Source organism: Lepus europaeus, chromosome 8, assembly GCF_033115175.1.
Source record: "Lepus europaeus isolate LE1 chromosome 8, mLepTim1.pri, whole genome shotgun sequence".
Lineage (NCBI taxonomy): Eukaryota > Metazoa > Chordata > Mammalia > Lagomorpha > Leporidae > Lepus > Lepus europaeus.
This window is the reverse complement of record NC_084834.1, coordinates 120,807,469-120,828,407: the sequence shown is the minus strand read 5'-3', so window position 1 is coordinate 120,828,407 and position 20,939 is coordinate 120,807,469. Positions and strand designations below refer to the sequence as shown.

The 20,939-nt window shown below is 45.7% G+C and overlaps 1 protein-coding gene across 1 annotated transcript in view; it reads right to left on the bottom strand.

Annotated features, from left to right (window-relative positions):
- Positions 1–4,349: 4,349 nt before the first annotated feature.
- LOC133765372 (cyclic nucleotide-binding domain-containing protein 2-like) overlaps positions 4,350–20,939 on the bottom strand; it is a 108,003-nt gene continuing 91,413 nt past the window's right edge. Inside the window, exons 9-14 of the mRNA XM_062198941.1 lie at positions 18,648–18,708; positions 17,963–18,107; positions 17,317–17,390; positions 10,406–10,465; positions 5,924–5,971; positions 4,350–4,672 (exon numbers count right to left, since the gene is read on the bottom strand). Coding sequence (XP_062054925.1) covers positions 4,466–4,672; positions 5,924–5,971; positions 10,406–10,465; positions 17,317–17,390; positions 17,963–18,107; positions 18,648–18,708 — 595 coding nt within the window. The 3' untranslated portion in view covers positions 4,350–4,465. The remainder of the gene's footprint in view (positions 4,673–5,923; positions 5,972–10,405; positions 10,466–17,316; positions 17,391–17,962; positions 18,108–18,647; positions 18,709–20,939) is intronic.

Genomic DNA, 20,939 nt, shown 5'->3' with positions numbered 1-20,939 from the left:
TTCTGCTGCCTTCCCAGGTGCATTAGCAAGGAGCTTAATCAGCAGTGGAACGGCTGGGACGTGAACCCAGTGCTCACACTGGATGTCAGCATCACAGGTGGTACTTAACCAGCTGCACTAAAATGCCAGCCCCAATCTTAGTGGAATTTCTAGGGAACCCAAGGTGTGGGCATGCCAAGAAATCCCTCCTGAGGTAAAGGAAAGGTCATCGCATCTAGCTCCTTCTACAACCAAACAGGCACACACAGCACTTAGTGGGACTCTCTGGAGTTTGGAGGCAACATATTTCTCATTTGGGTCTGATTCTCCAGCCCATCTATGGAGTGATGGAATAGCTGCTGTCTGCGAGTGGGGCCCAGTACAGGAGAAGGCTCTCTGCAGCAGGTCCAGACGGCTGTGCAGGCTGTTCTGCCATTTGGACCACCAAATCCAGTAGAACCAATGCTACCTGGGGTGTCGGCGACAGATAGGGAGGCTCTTTGCAGACTCCAGCAGGCCTCTGCAGTGAGCAGCAGTGCAGGCCCTTGGGATATACAAGCAAAGCCCACTTCCTCTGAGGGGAACTGTCTCCTCTAGATAAACAGTTTTTGGCCTGGTAATGGGCCTCAGTAGGGACTGAATGCTATCAAGTTAGCAGGCAACCTGAGCAAGGTGAATTGGCTCTTATCTGGCCTGCCAAGCCATAAAGTTGGGTGTGCACAGCAGATCCATCCTCAAACAGAAGTGAGTATGAGACAGGGCCCAAGCAGACCCTGAAGACACAAGGAAGTTCCATGGAGAAGAGGCCCAAACGCCTGTTGCTCCCATTCCTGCTACACTGCTTCTCTCTCCCAGCCGGCATTTGTGTCCTCCTATGGGGGAGTTCCTGATGGCCAGCTGACAGGAACAGGAAGCTCAGGCCTGGGTTACAGAGGTTTTGCAGGCACCACTGCACAGGCACCAGGGTGGGCAGCCCCGGCACGACAGCCCCTTTCTGGCACATCCCTGAAAGACTGCAGAAAAGGAAATTCTCTCGGGGCTGAACTCTGAGCAGTGTACCTGGCTGTTGTTCTGTTTGGAGAAAAACTGGCAGACACGAAACTGTATACTAATTTTTGGGCTGAGACCAAGGGTTTGACTGGATGATTAAGGACTTACAAGGAATATGATTGGGAGGTGGGTAACAAGAAAGTCTGAGGAAAAAGAAGTGTATAGACCTCTCCAAATGGAGGCAAAAAATTATGCCCTACATCAATCACGCACCAAGGGTAACCTCAGCAGAGAATTTTAACAATCAAGCATAAAAGATGACTGCTATGTGGATACCAGGATACTAATCTATTTTTCCTTACTATAACAAAATACTGGAGGCAGGCTACTTTGTAGAGCAAAGAGGTGATTTTGACCCATAGTTCTGGAGGTGCAAAGTCTAGGGGCCTCATCATGTAATGGCCTTCTTGTGGGAGCGGCCTGAGGGGCACGGGCATCACACAGCAGGAGAAAGGGCTGCCTGTGTCTGTGTGTCTCTCTCCCTCTGCTTATAAAGCTGCCAGGATTGGATTATGGGGGCTCCACCCTCATCACTTCATGTCCTACCAATCACTGCATAAGCCAATTCTTTACGACAGATCTCCATATGTGTATGTACATACATGAGGGTATATCTGTATATAAACATATGAACATACATCCAAAAGTTAGCAAAGAATTAAACTTACCTTTTAATTCAATCTTTCCAGAGACATTCAGAGGTATCCTTGTACAGGAGTACTTAAAGTTAGCACTCTGTATCCATGAGTTCTGCATCTGTGGGTTCAAACAACCATGGATCCAAAAATTCAGACAGAAATTGTATCTATACTGTACAGGTATAGACTTTTTGGCCATTATCCCATAAACAATACAGCATAACAAATATTTATATAGCATTTACAGGCTACCTCAAAAAATTGTGGGAAAAATGGAATTAAAATATAAGCTTTGTGTGGTACAAAAAATTTTGAAATATCTTCTGGGGCCAGTGCTGTGGCACAGTAGATTAATCTTCCATCTGTGGTGCCAGCACCCCCTATGGGCGTTGGTTCTAGTCTCGGCTGCTCCTCTTCCAATCCAGCTCTCTGCTGTGGCCTGGGAAAGCAGTAGAAGATGGTCCAAGTGCTTGGGCCCCTGCACCCACGTGGGAGACCTAGAAAAATCTCCTGGCTTCTGGCTTTGGATTGACCCAGCTCCGGTCATTGTAGCCATCTGGGGAGTGAACCAGCAGATACAAGACTTTTCTCTAGGCCTCTCCCTCTCACTGTCTCTAATTCTGCTTTTCAAGATAAATAAAATCTTTTAAAAAATAAAAATTAAAAAAAGAAATACACGCAGTTTTTTTCAAAGATTTTATTTATTTATTTGCGAGGCAGAGTTACAGACAGTGAAAGGGAGAGACAGAGAGAGAGGTCTTCCCTCCATTGGTTCACTCCCCAATGGCCGCAACGGCCAGAGCTACATGGATCCAAAGCCAGGAGCCAAGTGCCTCTTCCAGGTCTCCTATACAGGTGCAGGGGCCCAAGCACTTGGGCCATCTTCTACTGCTTTCCGAGGCCATAGCAAAGAGCTGGATAGGAAGAGGAGCAGCCGGGACTAGAACTGGCGCCTATATGGGATGCGGTTGCTGCAGGTGGAGGATTAACCTACTGTGCCACAGTGCAGGCCCCACAGGCAGTTTATAATATTATGTATTTCCATGAACTTTTTGAAGATCCTGTGTATTCATAAATTTCAAAAATTTTTGTGCTAAAATAAACTTATCTTTTAATACTATTTTCTATGAACTTACTAAAGTACCCTTATATTAGGTATTATAAAGAATGTAGAGATGAATTAAGGTATTTGAGAGGGTGTGTGGAGTGTTACATGCCAATAGCACACCATGTTACATATGGGACTTGAGCACTGGCAGATTTCAGTACCCATGGTGGAGGCGTGGGTCCTAACCAATCCCCCCCAGGTACAGAAGAGGGATGACCACACTGCAACTTTCACGTATGCTTTTTAATTATTTCAAAACAAGAAGTTGAACATGTGCACTGGGAGGCTATTTATTTTTTAACTAACAAAATTCAAGGAAGATTTACCTGGCATTTGCATTTTGGGCTGGGATTCTCTTACTTTGCATTCCATTGAAATGAGAACTCAAGTCCGGCTCAGGGTTAGGTGAGTCACGTGGTGGGTGCTTATCTCAGGTAGCAGGTGTGAGGGAAAGGGGAGAGTCAGACGTCATAGGAGGAGACACTTCCAGAACACACTATTGGTCCATCTCTCACTGGAGGCATCTGGACTCAGTCCGGTGGGGATGGGGGCAGTCACCAGTCACCGTCCACACTGCTCCAGGCTTGGTCTGTGTGATGGCAGGTCACTTCCAAGATTAGGTCATAAAAACCTAATCCTTTGGGGGTACTGGCTCTTTCTCTTTTAGAATGCTAACTCTTGGGGGAAGCTGCAGGGTGAGGAGCCATGAGGAAGGGACTCAGGGGCAATGTGAGGCCTCCTCCGTGGGAGCCTCCCACCCCAGTCATGCCTCAGATGACTGCGGCCTTGGTTCCCGTGTGGACTGCAGCGCCGTGGGAGGCTGAGCCTGGGCACCCCGCTGAGCTCCTCCACGATTCCCACAGACACTGTGAAATAAGAAATGTTGGTGACTTCAGACCACTGGTTGAAGTCACTTGTATACAGCAACAGGTAATGAGCACACGACACTTAGGGGAACGACCTTAGAAGTCAAAGACAGAGGCACTGGGACACTGACCCATGCAGCCCCATTCCCACTTTGGAGGGGGGATGCTGCTGACAGCCAGAGCTGACCATCACAGCTGAAATCAAACGTGGGCTAAGACAGACCCAGACAAGCACCCACTGCAGGATCCAACGATAGTTTTATCTCTAACTCTGTCCGGACAAGCCACGGGTTGTATACTGGCGTAACACGAAGCTCCCTTTAGGATCTTTTCACTCTTTATTTGCCCTGTTAGTTTTTCAAAGCTGGCAAACTTCATCCTGCAGAAACAGCACTCCAGGCAGAAATAGGATTTCTAAGGCTTTGTGTTTTCTGATTAAAATAGTATTCTGTTACTAAAATAGTTTTGAAAATTGAGTTCTAGCCAAAGAAGCAAGTTTTTAGAAAAGTATGAGAAAGTACAGCATTACAGATGACCATTAAATTTTATGACTTCTTATGCTATGAATATACATAATCTTATTTAAATTGTATTTATCACTTTTATAGCCTGTTTTTATCACTAACAACTCCCCATGTAAAGCTATATTACTCAATAACTAAAATTTGAATACATTATCTAATGAGAAACAATACGACTTATCAGGTTTGGATTGGGTAGGAAGTCAGCAGATGGAGCTTTGAGCAAATTAGGCTGTGGCATCCATTACTTATGCAACAGTAAACAGACCCTATGCCCTGGGCCCTACAGAGGGGCTACTCAATTCAGACTTTGCTTCCTCTCTTCAGGTACGGTTCCAAGAGTCTGGCCTTGTAAGCTTCCCAGGCTTGCTGCTCGACCACGTGCTTCCGGACGGCCTCCACGGAGGGGTAGGCACACACCGACGCCAAGGCTGTTCTCCTGGTTTCAGTGCTGGCTTCTGCTAGAAACACGGTTCTGGGAATAAAAATGCATTCTGCTCCCCCACTGGTCTGAAACAGAGAATAACCACACAGATGTTCTGCTGTTCAAGAAACAAAGGAAACTCAGTGCAGGGTCAAACACGGAGCCCACCGCCTGCCCCCACCCGGGGCCTAGTCAGCAGACAGGGATGTGCACGGAGGAGTGGCGGACTGGCTGCCCCACCTGGAGAGCTGCTGGTGACTGTGAAGTCATCTGAGAGCAACTACTCCTGACATCAACTCTTACCAAAGCCTGAGGAGACCAGAGGGCTATGAAAGGATCACATAATAGGAACCCCAAATGGAACAAACCACGCCCTGTTTATGTGTAAGACACGCCACAGTTACATGTGGCATGGCAGGTGGAGCTGCTTCCTGGGACTCCAGCATCCCATGTGGGCGCCAGTTTGAGTCCTGGCTGCTCCACTTCCGATCCAGCTCCCTGCTAACGTGCCTGGGAGGGAAATGGAGGATGGCCCGTGTTTGGGCCGCTGCACCCATGTGGGAGACCCAGAGGAGGCTCCTGGCTTGGCCTGGCCCAGCCTTGGCCATTTGGGGCCATTTGGGGAGTGGACCAGAGGATGGAAGACCTGTCTTTCTGTGTCTCCCCACTTTCTCTATAACTCAACCTTTCAAATAAAAAAATAACAAATAAATCTTTAAAAAAAAAAACAGTAAAAAGCAAATAAAATCCCAAGGCAAATTTAAAAATTTTTAATTCTGTTAAAAATGTTTCAAGGGGCCAGTGCTGTGGTGTAGCAGATAAAGCAGCCACCTACAGCACTTGCATCCCATATGGGCACTGGTTCAAGTCCTGGCTGCTACACTTCTGATCCAGCTCTCTGCTAATGTACCTGGGAAAGCAGTAAAAGATGACCCAAGTGCTTGGGCTCCTGCACCCATGTGAGAGACCCAGAAGAAGCTCCTGGCTTTGGATAGGCCCAGCTCCGGCTGTTGCAGCCATTTGGGAAGTGAACAGTGGATGGAACATACACCTCTCTCCCTCCCTCCTTCCTTCGCTCCCTCCCCCCCCCCCACCTCTCTGTACTCTCTGTAACTCTGCCTTTCAAATAAATAAATACATATTTAAAGAAAATGTTTCAAAAATTCTGATCCCAAAGTGTTGTTTAATTTCCATGAGTCTCTTTGGATTTCTACATCGTAGGGTGCTGCCAGGAATACTCTGTCCTGTTTGTGAGCTCGGCATTAACCAAACAGACCTAAAATATGGCTTTTCAACAAGGATTCAGAGAACACTTCAGGAAAAAGGTGTTTTCTTACCAGACACAGTTGAAGATCACATGACTTGTCCAGTGTTTCTACTAAGCCCTACAATTTTAAGAGAACCCAAGTTACTAAATATCAAAGGTACCTTTTATCAATTAAACTAAGAGACCAGAAAAATCAGAGTCACTGATTTTTCTTTATTAATTTCACTGTAGCAGTGGGCCTACACGTGACTCCTAAGCTGTCAAATGAGGTGCCTACAAACTATGCCATGTATTCTAAATCCTCATAAAGTTAGAATCGAATACAAGGGGACTTCACTTCAAAAATTCATGGAAAATGCATGGATTCCAAAAAATATTGCACCAAAATAAACTTATCTTTTAATTCCATGTTCATGAATGTCTGAAAGTCCCCTCATAGTCACAAGGAATAAGCTACAATACCAATTAAAGCATCGCTTAATATATGGAAGGGTGATAACCTATTCTGTTCAGAAATCTATCCTGATGGCAAAAGTGAAGGATCAGTAACTTTTGGGACGGTGGGACCTGTGCTGGGATGTGGATCAGTAACTTTTGGGACGGTGGGACCTGTGCTGGGATGTGGATCAGTAACTTTTGGGATGGTGGACCTGTGCTGGGATGTGGATCAGTAACTTTTGGGACAGGGGGACCTGTGCTGGGATGTGGATCAGTAACTTTTGGGACAGGGGACCTGTGCTGGGATGTGGATCAGTAACTTTTGGGACGGTGGGACCTGTGCTGGGATGTGGATCAGTAACTTTTGGGACAGGTGGACCTGTGCTGGGATGTGGATCAGTAACTTTTGGGACAGTGGGACCTGTGCTGGGATGTGGATCATTAACTTTTAGGACGGTGGACCTGTGCTGGGATGTGGATCAGTAACTTTTGGGACGGTGGGACCTGTGCTGGGATGTGGATCAGTAACTTTTGGGACAGGGGACCTGTGCTGGGATGTGGATCAGTAACTTTTGGGACGGTGGGACCTGTGCTGGGATGTGGATCAGTAACTTTTGGGACAGGGGACCTGTGCTGGGATGTGGATCAGTAACTTTTGGGACAGGGGACCTGTGCTGGGATGTGGATCAGTAACTTTTGGGACAGGGGGACCTGTGCTGGGATGTGGATCAGTAACTTTTGGGACAGGGGGACCTGTGCTGGGATGTGGATCAGTAACTTTTGGGACAGGGGGACCTGTGCTGGGATGTGGATCAGTAACTTTTGGGACGGTGGACCTGTGCTGGGATGTGCAGGGCGGAGGAGGCCTTGCTCAGGAAGGCGGATGAATTCCCACTTACTCAGCAACTTGTGCGCATGAGTGCTGGCTTCCACCTCACACGTGATTATCACTCCTTAATTCATGAGTTAATCTGTACATTTTCTTAAGTTCTGAAACTCAGAACTGGACAGTTCATTAATAAATATTCAACACTGAGCTTTCACTTCCTTACAGGAAGTAAACATACAACGAAAAGCTCATAATAATTATCTCTCTTCCTTCCATAAAAGATCTCAACTGCTGGTGACACTTATAGTACACAGTTCATATTCCCTGTTTTGAAGATAGGTCTTATTCTTATTTAAGTTTACGCACATCATCACAGCTTATTTGTTTTCATATTCTTTGCCTCTTCATTGGAAAACCTTGACACTGCTATAAGAAAAGGAGTTTTGGAATCAAATCTTAGTTCTGCAACTTACTATGCAAGGGACATGAGGTCATTGAATCCTTAACTTTTGGAGCCCAGTATTTTGTTTTAGAATTTGTGAAATGGGGATAGTAGTTACAGGGGCCATTGCAAAGATCGATTGAGAAAACACAAAATTCCTGGTATAATTCCCCTATATTAATTCCTCAGTAAATGGGAACCTCCTCTTTTCATATGCAGGAGACAGCACACGCATCCCTTATCTGAAGGTTGATATTTAGGCTATGAGAGCATATGAGAAAATTCATTAAAATGATTTTGACCACATAGATGCAAAGTAAAGATTAAATGCAGTATGCATTAGACTTCTATAGCAGGCTCTGAGAAGACTGCAGAATTTAATCTTTGTCTCACTGCTCCAGAGCTCATCAAGTGCACAGTCAGTCTAAAGGCCAGAGGCAGCCAAAAGAGCTCCATTTCTGCCTCTCTGTCAGAGCCTCAGCTGTTAGGATGCCGAGAAGTGACAACACGCAAAGGCCACAATCAGTCACCTCACTCCCTTGGCGACCACTGTAGTTCTAGGAAAAGCCATTTCTTACTTGAGGTCTGTAGTGAGTGATGACAAGCCACCTGAGTTTCTGAAAAGCATTTTATAGAGATCCGCCTGGTGAACGTGATGGGCAGTCAGGAGACACTTACTGAGAATGGTGACCCTATGGGAAAGGTGGGTGAGATGTGATCTTGCCCTCAAGAACCCCTCTCTTTAGGAAGGTGACACCTGCTCTTTGCATTGATCAAACTGCATTTTGAAAATTACAAGGATCTTTCTTTTTTAATGAGTTAAACTCACGTAAGGAAGGACCTGACCTGTTTTGCATACTTAATGTGTGCCAGGCAGTAGGGGAGATATATTATTTCAGTTCATGTTCACATTAGTGCAGTGAAGTGGATATAATTTCCGTTTTGGAGGTGAGGAGACAGAGGCTCACACAGGTGAGGTGACTTGGATCAGGTCATGGACCCAGGGAGTGACAATTATGAGAAGGCAACACAGATACCTCTGGATCCAATATCCTGCTATTTTCACTACCACTGGGCTGAAATTGAGGATGGAAGGGCAGAAACCTGTGCAGCCTATACTGAAGGGAGCATCTGCACACTTCTGTAACTTCTTGGATATGGATGATATTAGCACCAATACATTATTAACAAAACTGTAGGGATCCCTGCCTGAATTTTAATGAAATCTTTCATAAATGAGATCAGGTGGGAGCATAAGGAAACAGAAATCCAATTAAGTCTATTACAAGAATCAGATTAGTTTCATCCACCTATTTAAGAGAACTCAGCTCAGTAATTTAGATAAATATATGACTGTCTGTTACATGCAATGTTTTAAATGTTGGCATTTTAAGTTTAGAAGGCACCACTGTGGAACAGGAAAAGCATCAGGTGTGCCCCAGACTACTGGGGTCTGAGCCTGGGAAACCCACCTAATCACCTTTCATGCTGCAGGGATGTTAATAGCTGCCCTACCCGACCCAGCCCTCCACTCGCTCATCCGCCCCACACCCATCCAGCCACCTGTGCAGTTAGGAAGTTATTCATTCCACACACTCTCAGCATCTACAAGCACCAGTCACTTGAGACATGTCACAGTTCAACGAGGCTGACTCTGCCCTCCAGGGGCCCACAAGGGAAGACAGACGTGGATATAAAAACAACGCAGTAAACACAGTGGGTGCTTCAGAGGAAAGCTGTCCTGCTCACAGAGGGAAGTGGAGCGGCAGGCCAGCTCCCTGACTCCAGGGGAGGGGGGCAAGACGGGCATCACACAGGGGCGCTTGAGCCCAGTCTCGGGAGCAGGCATGATTCTTTCAGGGAGTCTGGGGTGCTATCTGGACACGTGTTCCAGCTGGAAGGAAACACACATAGAAGCCCTCAGGCGTGATGTGGTGATGTGGTGTGGTGGTCAGCACCCCGCAGCTGGGCTGCAATGCAGGAGCACAGAGAGGAAGACGCAACTAGAGATGGGGCTCTGTGGAGGCTTCGCCAGGCTGAGGAGGCCACGCTTTACTCTGTGGACGTCGGGAAGCCATTAAACACGAGTCAGAGCAAAACGCTCAGACCGTCATTTGAGGAAGACTACCGGCTGCAGGGGGAAATCAGGAGAGACAACACACGAAGACAAACTGCAGGGCTCTACAAAAATCTATCGATGCTTGCTTCTATTCCAAGTTTAATGTGAGACATGATTTACTAGATTACAGTCCATGTGTGACTGTAAAACACAAATCTATTTTGTTCTATTTGCTCATTTAAATAAACCTATGAAACATAAACTGTTGTTCTCCAATAAGAAATAATTGTAGGCCGGCCCCATGCCTCACTAGGCTAATCCTCCGCCTATGGCGCCAGCACCCCGGGTTCTAGTCCCGGTTGGGGCGCTGGATTCTATCCCGGTTGCTCCTCTTCCAGTCCAGCTCTCTGCTGTGGCCCGGAAAGGCAGTGGAGGATGGCGCAAGTGCTTGGGCCCTGCACCTGCATGGGAGACCAGGAGGAAGCACCTGGCTCCTGGCTTTGGATCAGCACAGCGCGCCGGCCGTATCAGCCATTTGGGAGGTGAACCAATGGGAGGAAGACCTTTCTCGCTGTCTCTCTCTCACTGTCTAACTCTGCCTGTCCAAAAAAAAAAAAAAGGTACTAAGAGAATGGAAACTTAATTCAGTTATCTGTAGCGGCCATTTGGGGCATGAACCAACGAAAGGAAGACCTTTCTCTCTGTCTCTCTCTCTCTCTCTGTCTAACTCTGCTGTCAAAAAAAAAAAAAAAAAAAAAGAATTGCAATTATAAAGGAAACTCACAAAAATTCCACCTTGTTCCAGGACTCTTATCTCAACAAAACATGTTGCTGGTGAAGATACCTAAAAAGAATAAATCAAAATGTTGATGACATTAGAAAATAACAAGGGAACAAGATTTAGGAAAACTGGAACACTTGTGCAGAATTGTCAGAATGCAAAATGGTAGAGCTGCTGTGGACAGCAGTGTGACAGTGCCTCAGGAAAAATTAAACCTCATGATCCAGCAATTCCACTTTGGAACATATATCCAAAGAGTTGAAAGCAGTAACTTGGAAAGATATTTGTATATCCACATTCGTGGCAGCATTATTCACAACAGCCAGAAGCTAGAAGCAGCCCAGACGTCCATCGATGGATGTGTGGATGAGCAAAATGTGTATGTACATGATGCAACACCATTTGGCCTTAAAGATAAAGACTTTCTGACACACCAGTGATGCTTGATGGCATTTCATGAAGTCAATTAAGCCAGTCACAAAGAGACAAACACCTGACTCCACTTTCCTGACACATCTAGTGTGGTCCAATTCACAGAAGCGGAGAGCAGATGGTGGTTAAGCGTCCCTGGATTCTCGTATCCTTGGGGAGTCCTCTATCCGATTCTGCACAGCTGCAGAGCAACAACTGTATTCTCAAGTTGTGGCAGCAAAGCTTGGGGGCCTCAGGTAGAGACGATGTCATAGTGTCGCACTATCATTTTTTTTTTTTTTTTGACAGGCAGAGTGGACAGTGAGAGACAGAGACAGAGAGAAAGGTCTTCCTTTTGCCATTGGTTCACCCTCCAATGGCCGCTGCGCTGATCCGATGGCAGGAGCCAGGTGTTTATCCTGGTCTCCCATGGGGTGCAGGGCCCAAGGGCTTGGGCCATCCTCCACTGCACTCCCTGGCCACAGCAGAGAGCTGGCCTGGAAGAGGGGCAACCGGGACAGGATCGGTGCCCCGACCGGGACTAGAACCTGGTGTGCCGGCGCCGCTAGGCGGAGGATTAGCCTATTGAGCCGCGGCGCCGGCCTCACTATCATTTTAATTCCTGCCTGTTGAAGCTTGAAGCTTAAATGTGTGATTTCCTGACTGAACGCTATGCTTTACAGTTTTTTTATTAAGATAATGCACTACAGGCCGGCGCCGCGGCTCAACAGGCTAATCCTCCGCCTTGCGGCGCTGGCATACCGGGTTCTAGTCCCGGTCGGGGCACCGATCCTGTCCTGGTTGCCCCTCTTCCAGGCCAGCTCTCTGCTGTGACCCAGGGAGTGCGGTGGAGGATGGCCCAAGTTCTTGGGCCCTGCACCCCATGGGAGACCAGGAGAAGCACCTGGCTCCTGGCTTCGGATCAGCGTGGTGCGCTGGCCGCAGCGCGCCTACCGCAGCAGCCATTGGAGGGTGAACCAACGGCAAAAAGGAAGACCTTTCTCTCTGTCTCTCTCTCTCTACTGTCCACTCTGCCTGTCAAAAAATTTAAAAAAAAAAGATAATGCACTACATTTATATCAAATAAATTAAACAAAAATATACATTTTCTTCATTAGCCAGCCTAGCATAACTTTGGATACAAAGCTAGACTTAATTAGTCAGTAAGGGGTCGCACTCAGCTAACATTTCTTTCTTTGTGCCAGGCAATGTTCTCAGTGCTTTGTATAATTAATTTTGTTTAAGAAAATGGAATAAACATTCTTACATATTTAGGATATGCAAATTATTTTAAACCAACTTTAAAATGTCAGTTAATCTAATTCAGCTACCCAAGAGAGAATTCCTCAGAATCCCAGGTTTCATTCTTGATCCTTCCATCATGATGAAAATACCAAACTCACAACACTCAGCACAGGATAACATTCATCCGTGCCTAGTCTGAGCGCCCGCAAAGGTGCCTGTCTGGAATCATGGTACTAAGATAAAGCGCACGGGCTTTATCGTGCTGTGAATGTGGAGACAAACAGAGCCTTGAATTATACAGGGCCAGAAGCAAGTCAATGGCTAACCCTCCCAATTATCAGACATGTTACACTGTAAGCTGAAGACTGATCTGACTGTCTCCTAGTCAAAATGGAATTTCTACTTTGTCAGAGACATGTCTGAGCTTTGCATGTACATGAATGAGAGTATGAACACATCATGCTTTTTAAATAGGAGTCATAAAAATAGAAATTTTTAGTATTTCTATGAATTCAGGGTACAAAGTATTAGCCACACTACAAATAGTGAGTGTCTTCTGTGAGCAGAATCCCTCACCTCTGCCTTCCAGCACGCCAGATCAGAACTTGGCATGTGTGACACACTGCAGGGTGGCGATTCCAGGTGAATTCGCTCGCAAAGTCCTTTTTCTCAAAAAGCCATCACTAAAAAAATCTTGATCTGTCCCTAGGAAGCAATTCTGCTGGCTCACTCAGTGAGTCATAAAATCATTATGTCCTAGGGATGATATAGACTTCAAATAACAGTCTGATGGGGTTTTCTTTCATATATATTAAGTATCAAGATCCTATTTTTCAAATAAAAGCTTATGTTAGGAAATGCAGTAAAAACTCTTAGTGACTGATACCGTGACAAAGGTAGAGAAAAATAAGCTGAGTAATACACAAATATGAAACCAATAAGAAATTGTCATGAGCTCAATTGAAAGATTCAGTGTGAAGTCATAATCTTGGACACCTTCTCTTCTGTTTCTGTTCACAGTGGCTCATACTCAAAGCACTGGGGTGGGCAAAGACTTCTTGTACAGAACACAAAAAGATGATCATAAAAATGAAAAGTCATTGCATCTCATCAGGAATAGAAACGTCTATTCATCAACAGATATCACAAGTTTGTAGGTGGAAAGGTAAGTCATGGACCAACAGACACAATAAAGGACAAATCAAGACTAACACAAACAACATACTATATTTTTAAGTGAGCAAAAGATGTGTGTAGGCATTTCACAAAAGAGATCCATGAACAAATGAAAGCATCGAAAGGTGCTCAACATTGTTAGTCATCAGAAAAATGCAAATTAAAACTTCAACAAGGCTGGTGCTGTGGCTCAACAGGCTAATCCTCCGCCTTGCGGCGCCGGCACACCGGGTTCTAGTCCCGGTCGGGGCGCCGGATTCTATCCCAGTTGCCCCTCTTCCAGGCCAGCTCTCTGCTATGGCCCGGGAAGGCAGTGGAGGATGGCCCAAGTCCTTGGGCCCTGCACCCCATGGGAGACCAGGAGAAGCACCTGGCTCCTGGCTTCAGATCAGCGAGATGCGCCGTCCGCAGCGGCCATTGGAGGGTAAACCAATGGCAAAAAGGAAGACCTTTCTCTCTGTCTCTCTCTCTCACTATCCAATCTGCATGTAAAACAAACAAAACAAAACAAAACAAAACTTCAACAAGGTGCTACCATGTACCCATCATAGGAAACTAAACTGGAAAGATTAATAATTAATACTATCGAATGTTGGTAAGATACAGAGCAACAAGAGTTTCTCATGGCTTGCTCGTGGGAGTATAAAACTGTACAACCTACTAAAAACCTACCTGGAAATTTCTTTGAAAGTTCATCCCCTGGCTGCCCTACGAGTCAAGAATTTCATTACTAATTTTTAAAAAATTTCTTATTAACAATAGTATATACAAGGATACTTCCAAAAGCATATGGGAAGAGGAACGAAAAGGTAAGTTTATTTTGATGTCATGCACTGTACACGCTGTTGCATGTCTGGCTTTTTCCACATAGTGTCCTGGAGACGTGTTCTGGTAGGGAAAGCAGGCAGACAGGACCCACAGTTCTGGTACAGAGGAGGGGGCGAGGGGGGTCCTGAACACACATTCTCATCCACCCACTCATTCATTTTTTCTCATGGTTTTCTTGCAGGCACCATCCAAAAATGACTTCTCTGGCTCATCTTCACCTGAGCCCGGAGGCGACCAACATGCAGGAGGCTGGGTCCTTGAGGGGCACGGGGATCTGCTGGGGCTGCTGTACCAAAGCGCCTTCAACCACAGCACTTCTCATCTCCAAGTCTGGAGGCCAGAACCCACAGGCAAGGTGTCATCGGGGCTGCCCTTCCGGGGAGGCACGTGAGAGGACCTGCTCCAGCTCTGCAGCCAGAAATTCTGCTGCTCCCCAAACCCTCTTTGGTGGCACAGAAGCCTCGCCCCGACCTCTGCTGCCACGTGCCCCGGCACACTCCCTGTATGCTTCTCTGTGCCACACCAGGCATTAGAAAAGCATCTGTAACACCTCTGATGAAACACTGATCTCTTAAATTCAGCAAGAAAACAACTGAGATTTGCCATCAGTTCAGAAAGCTGGTTAGAATCAAACACATCCGACAACTCGGGGATCATAGGGACCATCTTCATGCCCCTTGTGCTGCTGTAGACACAGCTGACACACGGAGCCGAGTCCTCACTGTAACCCTCATTCCTCTCTGTGGGCCTCTCCCTCTGGCCTCCAAATTCCAGATGACGCTCTGAGTCCTCTTCTATTGCATGGCCCTGCTCTGTGCTATGCTTCTTTCCCCACGTATAATGTGGCAACAAAGAGCTGCTGCCAGGTGACCACATTTGGAGCACCTATTTCACGGACGCAGGCACCTGGGAATAGAGGGCGCTCAGTACTACCCTCCCGAGAAGACAGGGGGGCCTGGGGAGGCGGGCGGGCCGTAAACCACGCACGTCAGCAGTTGCCCAAGTTACTTCAGGTAGGGAGGGGTCTTCAGATTAGGCCCACAGACGTGAGGGTCTTCATGGATGAATTTCAGGGGTCCTCCACAAAGCCTGATGCGAACACATGTAGGCATGTTCGTTTTTCCTGTTGCGAGGAGTCTCAAGCTTTCATCAAATTCTGAAAGGAACCTATTTTTGTTCAGATAAATCCTCAGATGGGGGCACAATGGCTGGCATGTGAAACACTCTGTAAACATCTGCCGACTCTGTGTTTCAGATGCTCCACCAAGAAAAAGTTAATAACCACTAAAACTGAATACAGAGGTGCATCAAAAAGTTCCCAGGAAAAACGGAAGGAAACGATGTTTATTTTGGGCGCAAAAATTTTTGAAATCCATGCACAGTTTTTTCATAAGAGAGGTTTTCTAAGAACATTTTGAAGTACCCTTGGAGAGCCATTCTCTAGAAAATAATCCTATTTCCTGCCTCCATAATGTTCTACCTACATAGAGCCTTTTACCAACCTCTTGCTCCAAGTCCTGAATGAATCACACAATTCTGTGCCTGTCTATTAAACCAATTAAGAAAGATTCTGACATCACAATTTCATCTCCTTTAGGAAATCATCCATCTTCTTAATTTAACTTTACCACCCTATTTAATTAACAAAGATTTAATGACAGTTAATAAATGATATATTAATTAATTTAAGAAGTAACTGTTTTGTCCTGAAGGTAATCCAAAATCTTAAAGGCTTGTAATTTTCATCTATCAAGTAAGACTCTAAATCCAATTAAACCTAAGTTACCTTACTTTACTGTTAGTCTAAGTACCAGAGAGAATTTCTTTTTCTTTTTCTTTTTTTTTTTTTTTTTTTTTTTTACTTTTTGACAGGCAGAGTGGACAGTGAGAGAGAGAGACAGAGAGAAAGGTCTTCCTTTGCCGCTGGTTCACCCTCCAATGGCCACCACGGCTGGCGCGCTGCGGCCAGCGCACCGCGCTGATCCGAAGGCAGGAGCCAGTTGCTTCTCCTGGTCTCCCATGGGGTGCAGGACCCAACCACTTGGGCCATCCCTGGCCACAGCAGAGAGCTGGCCTGGAAGAGTGGCAACCGGGACAGAATCCGGCACCCTGACCGGGACTAGAACCTGGTGTGCCGGCGCCGCTAGGCGGAGGATTAGCCTGTTGAGCCACGGCGCCGGCCCAGAGAGAATTTCTAATATGTCCAGAATATGTGCTGGTATGACTACGGAAACTGTGACCTTGAGAAATCAGGGAAATGCCGTGTGTCCAAGGCGTGTGGTACAGCCAAACCTCAATAAGTTTATGGGAAAATTGAAATAGAAGTTAAGCTTCTCTTGGTGCTCCCATGAAATCCATGCGTAGTCTTTATAAAATGCATTTTCCGTGGACTTTCTGAAGCACCCTCATATTGTGAACAGACAGCAACATCACCACAAACTGTCTAGTCCTTGAATCAAAGAGAAACAGCAGATGCTTACTCAGTGGAAACCTCTTTGAGCAGGGCACCAACTACCTTGAGACCAGCCGATAGGAATCTGTCCGTCAGTGGAGGGCACCAAGCCAATTACCACTGTAGATATAAAATACAACTATCCGTAGTTCTCCTGGTAATTTGTTCCCGAGAACATGCAAATCTGGACGCAGCCCAGAGGTGCATGGGTGGGGCCTCACAACAGAAGTGTGCTGCCCACAGGAAGCAGGCCAGGCCACTGGTGGCACAGATGCGTTCGACAAGAAATTGCACTGGAAAAAAACTCAAAAATGTTATTTGGAAATAATTTATACTCTTCATAAATGCAGATGCTGGTGGAGAGTAAAAGCTCTCTTCCTTACACGACTGGATCTTACACGTGTGCCCCAAATCCCAGCATGGAGTAGCCGCTTAACAGAGTCTTGAGGATATAAAGTAAACAGAATCAAGATCATTAAATATAATCAAGGAAGAGCCTATGAAGCCTTGCCATTTATCCTATCCAGCTTGTGAGTCCACTTTGTGTCACTGGGAAAGAACGGCTTTCTCAAACTAAAAATTTCCTGAAAAAAGAGTCATCAGTTTAACATGTAGGCACCCCCAAGACCTAAAAGAACTGAGCACAGGATACTGAGTGCTCCCTTGGTGAGTCAGGACAAGAGGGATGATTCCATCTCATTTCTCTGCACTCTCTTGAAAAATGACTCTCAATATTTTACAGAGAAACGAACCTACAATCCGGATTTTCAATGAGAAATCATATTTAGTCAATTTATCTTACCTGCAGCTGAGGTTTCTTTGTGCTGAGTGTTGTTTTTCTAGCGGCTGAAGAAGTCTTGCAAGACACTGTGGATGCTTTCAGAAGAGCAGATTTTTTTGTTACAGATTTTATTTCAAACATATACACACTATAACCCATTCATTATATGGCACACAATGCTTTTTTTTAAAAAAAAAAGCACACACACACAGAGTTCCCATCTTCTGGTTCACTCTCCCAAATGCCCACAACAGCTGGGGCCTCACTGGACCAATCCAGGTCTCCAATGTGCACAGCAGGAAGCCGGCTCCTGAGCCATCATCACGCCTCCCGGGGTCTGCATCAGCAGCTTGCTGGAATCCAGAGTTGAAGCTAGGCCGCAATCCCAGGTACTCAGGATGGGACATCAGTACCCTAACCAGTGTCTTAGCCAGCCCCAGCAGGCACTTCTTAAAACAAAATTCTACCAGGATATCTAATGAACAGAGAAACGTTCATGTAATTTTTCTTGCTTTTATGGGAAATCCACTTCAATTTTTCACATTTTTATATCAAAAATTATTCAGAGTAATTAATAAAAATAAACATAAGGCCTAGAATTGGTGGATCGCAGCTCAGAAATAAATTTCAGTGTTTATGCAGCATCATTCTACAGAAATGTTCTTACCTTCTAACACACCAGTTACCCCAGCAGGTCCTCTTGGCAGAACCCCAGTGTGGACATTTTTCAGGGCAGAGGAACCTGTCTTCTTCATCTGCCAGGCATGTACTGTTTTCTCATACTCCATCTGAGCAACCACCAGACAGTGGCCCTGAAAAAAGACCGAGAAACTGAGTACCTGGAGAAACCCAGAGCTCCAAATGGATCATCTTACATCTTAACATGTGCTGATGACTTAACTTAAAATTCCAAAGACAACTGGGAACTGCTATTGACTGGCCATGCTACTGACTCATCTCATACCAGGGGGCAATCTGTGGGCTGAAGCTCCCTGGTTCTAGAGCTGACTGCAGATGCAAGTGTGGCCACAGAGGACACACAGCCTCCGCATCTGTGGCTCTGTATATTCAGGGAAAACTCATAACTGCAGAAAAGATGCATAGATTTTATTGGTATCATTATTCCCTAAACAATAAGTAAACAATAATTTAAGTAGCATTTACATTGTATTAGGTATGCTAAGTAGTCGGGAGACAGCATGATGGGCATAGATCATATGCAAATACTGTGTTATTTTACGTACGTATGGGCTTCAGGCATCTGCAGATTTTAGTTGTACCCACGGGTACTGAGGGATGACTCCCTGCAAGACTTTTAACTAAGAAAATTAATGCTTTGATTATGTACTTACCGATATGACAAATACAAGGAAACAAGAGTTCAAATTATCAGAGACAATGGTTGTGCCAGCCCTGAAAGAAAAATGGGAGGGTGGGAGGACAGATTCAGGTCCCGTTGAATACAATGTATTTATTCAACAGAAATATTTAGTGAGACTGTTATGGGCTAAAGAGAAAATGAACAAGGCAGAGACAGTCCCTTCCTTGTGGAGTTTTTATGTGTTTATCCACTTTTAGTAATTCTTGAGCATCTTCTATGAGCCAGTGTTGTAGATTTGGGGCTGAAAGTGAAATGGCTCATGGTGTCTAGTCTTGAAAACCATCAATATATTTTATCTGTGCTCTAACTGGAGACATGGAAGAAACACACTACCAAAAAAGTGAGGCAGACTACAAGATACTGTTTAGGTAAACGAGCAGTGATACAGAAAGAATAATTAGAAGTAAGCTTGCCAAGCAGATGAAGCATGATGTTGGTGCTCCAGTTCCATTATTATATGCAAGGAAACTTAAAAGTGTTTGTGGAAAATTGTATTAAAAAGTATGTGTATTTTTGCACAAAAATAATATTGATATTTATGAATAATTTATTTCATGGTATGGATTTTCCATGAACTTTTTGAAGACCCTTGTATTTCCTTCCTTCCAAGTATCTTTGAGGCCCCTTGCTCCTACCTGAAGTATCCCCTCTCCCAAATGATATTCACCATCCATGTTCTCAGGGGTAACCTAAATCCTAATCACTAAGTTGGTAAATTAATCTCTATTAAATTGTCATGAGAGTCCAGCTCTCTGCTGTGGCCCGGGAAGGCCGTGGAGGATGGCCCAAGTGCTTGGGCCCTGCACCTGCATGGGAGACCAGGAGGAAGCACCTGGCTCCTGGCTTTGGATTGATGCAGCGCACCAGTCATAGCAGCCATTTGGTGGGGCGAACCAACAGAAAAGGAAAACCTTTCTCTCTGTCTCTCTTTCTCACTGTCTAACTCTGCCTGTCAAAAATAAATAAATAAAAATAAAAAATAAAAATAAAAAAATTGTCATGAGAGACAATTTAGGGTTATTCTTCTAAATAAAAACACCTATGAATTATAACATCACCTTGTAGAGGCACAAAGACCTGACCTTTGAATTGTGCTATTAATTTAAGTGCAGACATCAGTGTGAGGCATTCCGAGTTAAACACTAAAGGGTTATGAAGATGGATAAGATGCTAACCTTCTCCATAGGTACCTCACTGGCTAAGGGAGAAATCAATACACAAGCCACTGTGATCAAAGCTGTGGACAACAAGGACAGGACTGAGTGTCTGGGCCCTTGCCCACACCAGCTATCATCACACCCCCATGGCCCTGAGCCACTGTAAACTTGATGATAATGGGTCTTTGTAGGCTCACTTGCTGTCAAGCTCCCTTAATGAAACTGAGCCCAGGTCTCCCCAGGGAGGTGAGCGAGGCAGGCCGACTCCAGCATTAACACAGGAGAGCAAGGGTGTTAAGCAGATCCCCAAGGGACAGATGAGCCTCTAGGAAGAGGATACAGAGCTCTGAGGCCCAGCATCTCTCTTCTTGCATTACCTTGAAGGGTCTAGTTCCAATCCTTCAAGAGTTGGGAGACTGGGGATGGTGCTGTGGCATAGCAGGTTAAGCTGCCGCCTGCAATGCCAGCATCCCATATGGGCGCTGGTTTGAGACCCAGCTGTTCCACTTTGATCCAGCTCCCTGATAATGTGTTGAGAAAGCACTGGAAGATGGCCCAATCCCTGGGCCCTTGTACCCACATGGGAGACCTGGAGGAAGCTGTGGGCTCCTGGCTTTGGCCTGGTCCAGCCCCAGCTGTTGAGGCCATTTGGGAAGTGAACTAGCAGATGGAAGATCTCTGTCTCTCCTCTTCTTTCTGTAACTCTGCCTTTCAAATACTTTTTTTTTTTACATCTTAAAAAAAAAGAGTTGGCAGATTTCCCTAAATTTGTACACAACTTTCAGAGTTAAGAGGGCAGATGACGAAAGGTTATTGTCCCATCTCACCAGGCAGGAAGACCCTCAAATGATGCTGATCTTTGTGGTTTGATGAACACTGGCACTTCAAGTCAGGTTAGAGGGGGACAGTGCCTTGGCGAGCAATAAGGCCCCCTCTACTCATTTCCCAAGTCACACTCAGCTCTGGAGGCTTATACCAAGAATCAGGTCACAAAACTGACCTACAGGTGCCCAATGCATCCTCGAGCCTCCGAGACCCTTCCCCTCTTGTATTTTCACTTCTGTGACATTAGCTCAGGTTTCTCACGCTCCCCATGTTACAATAAT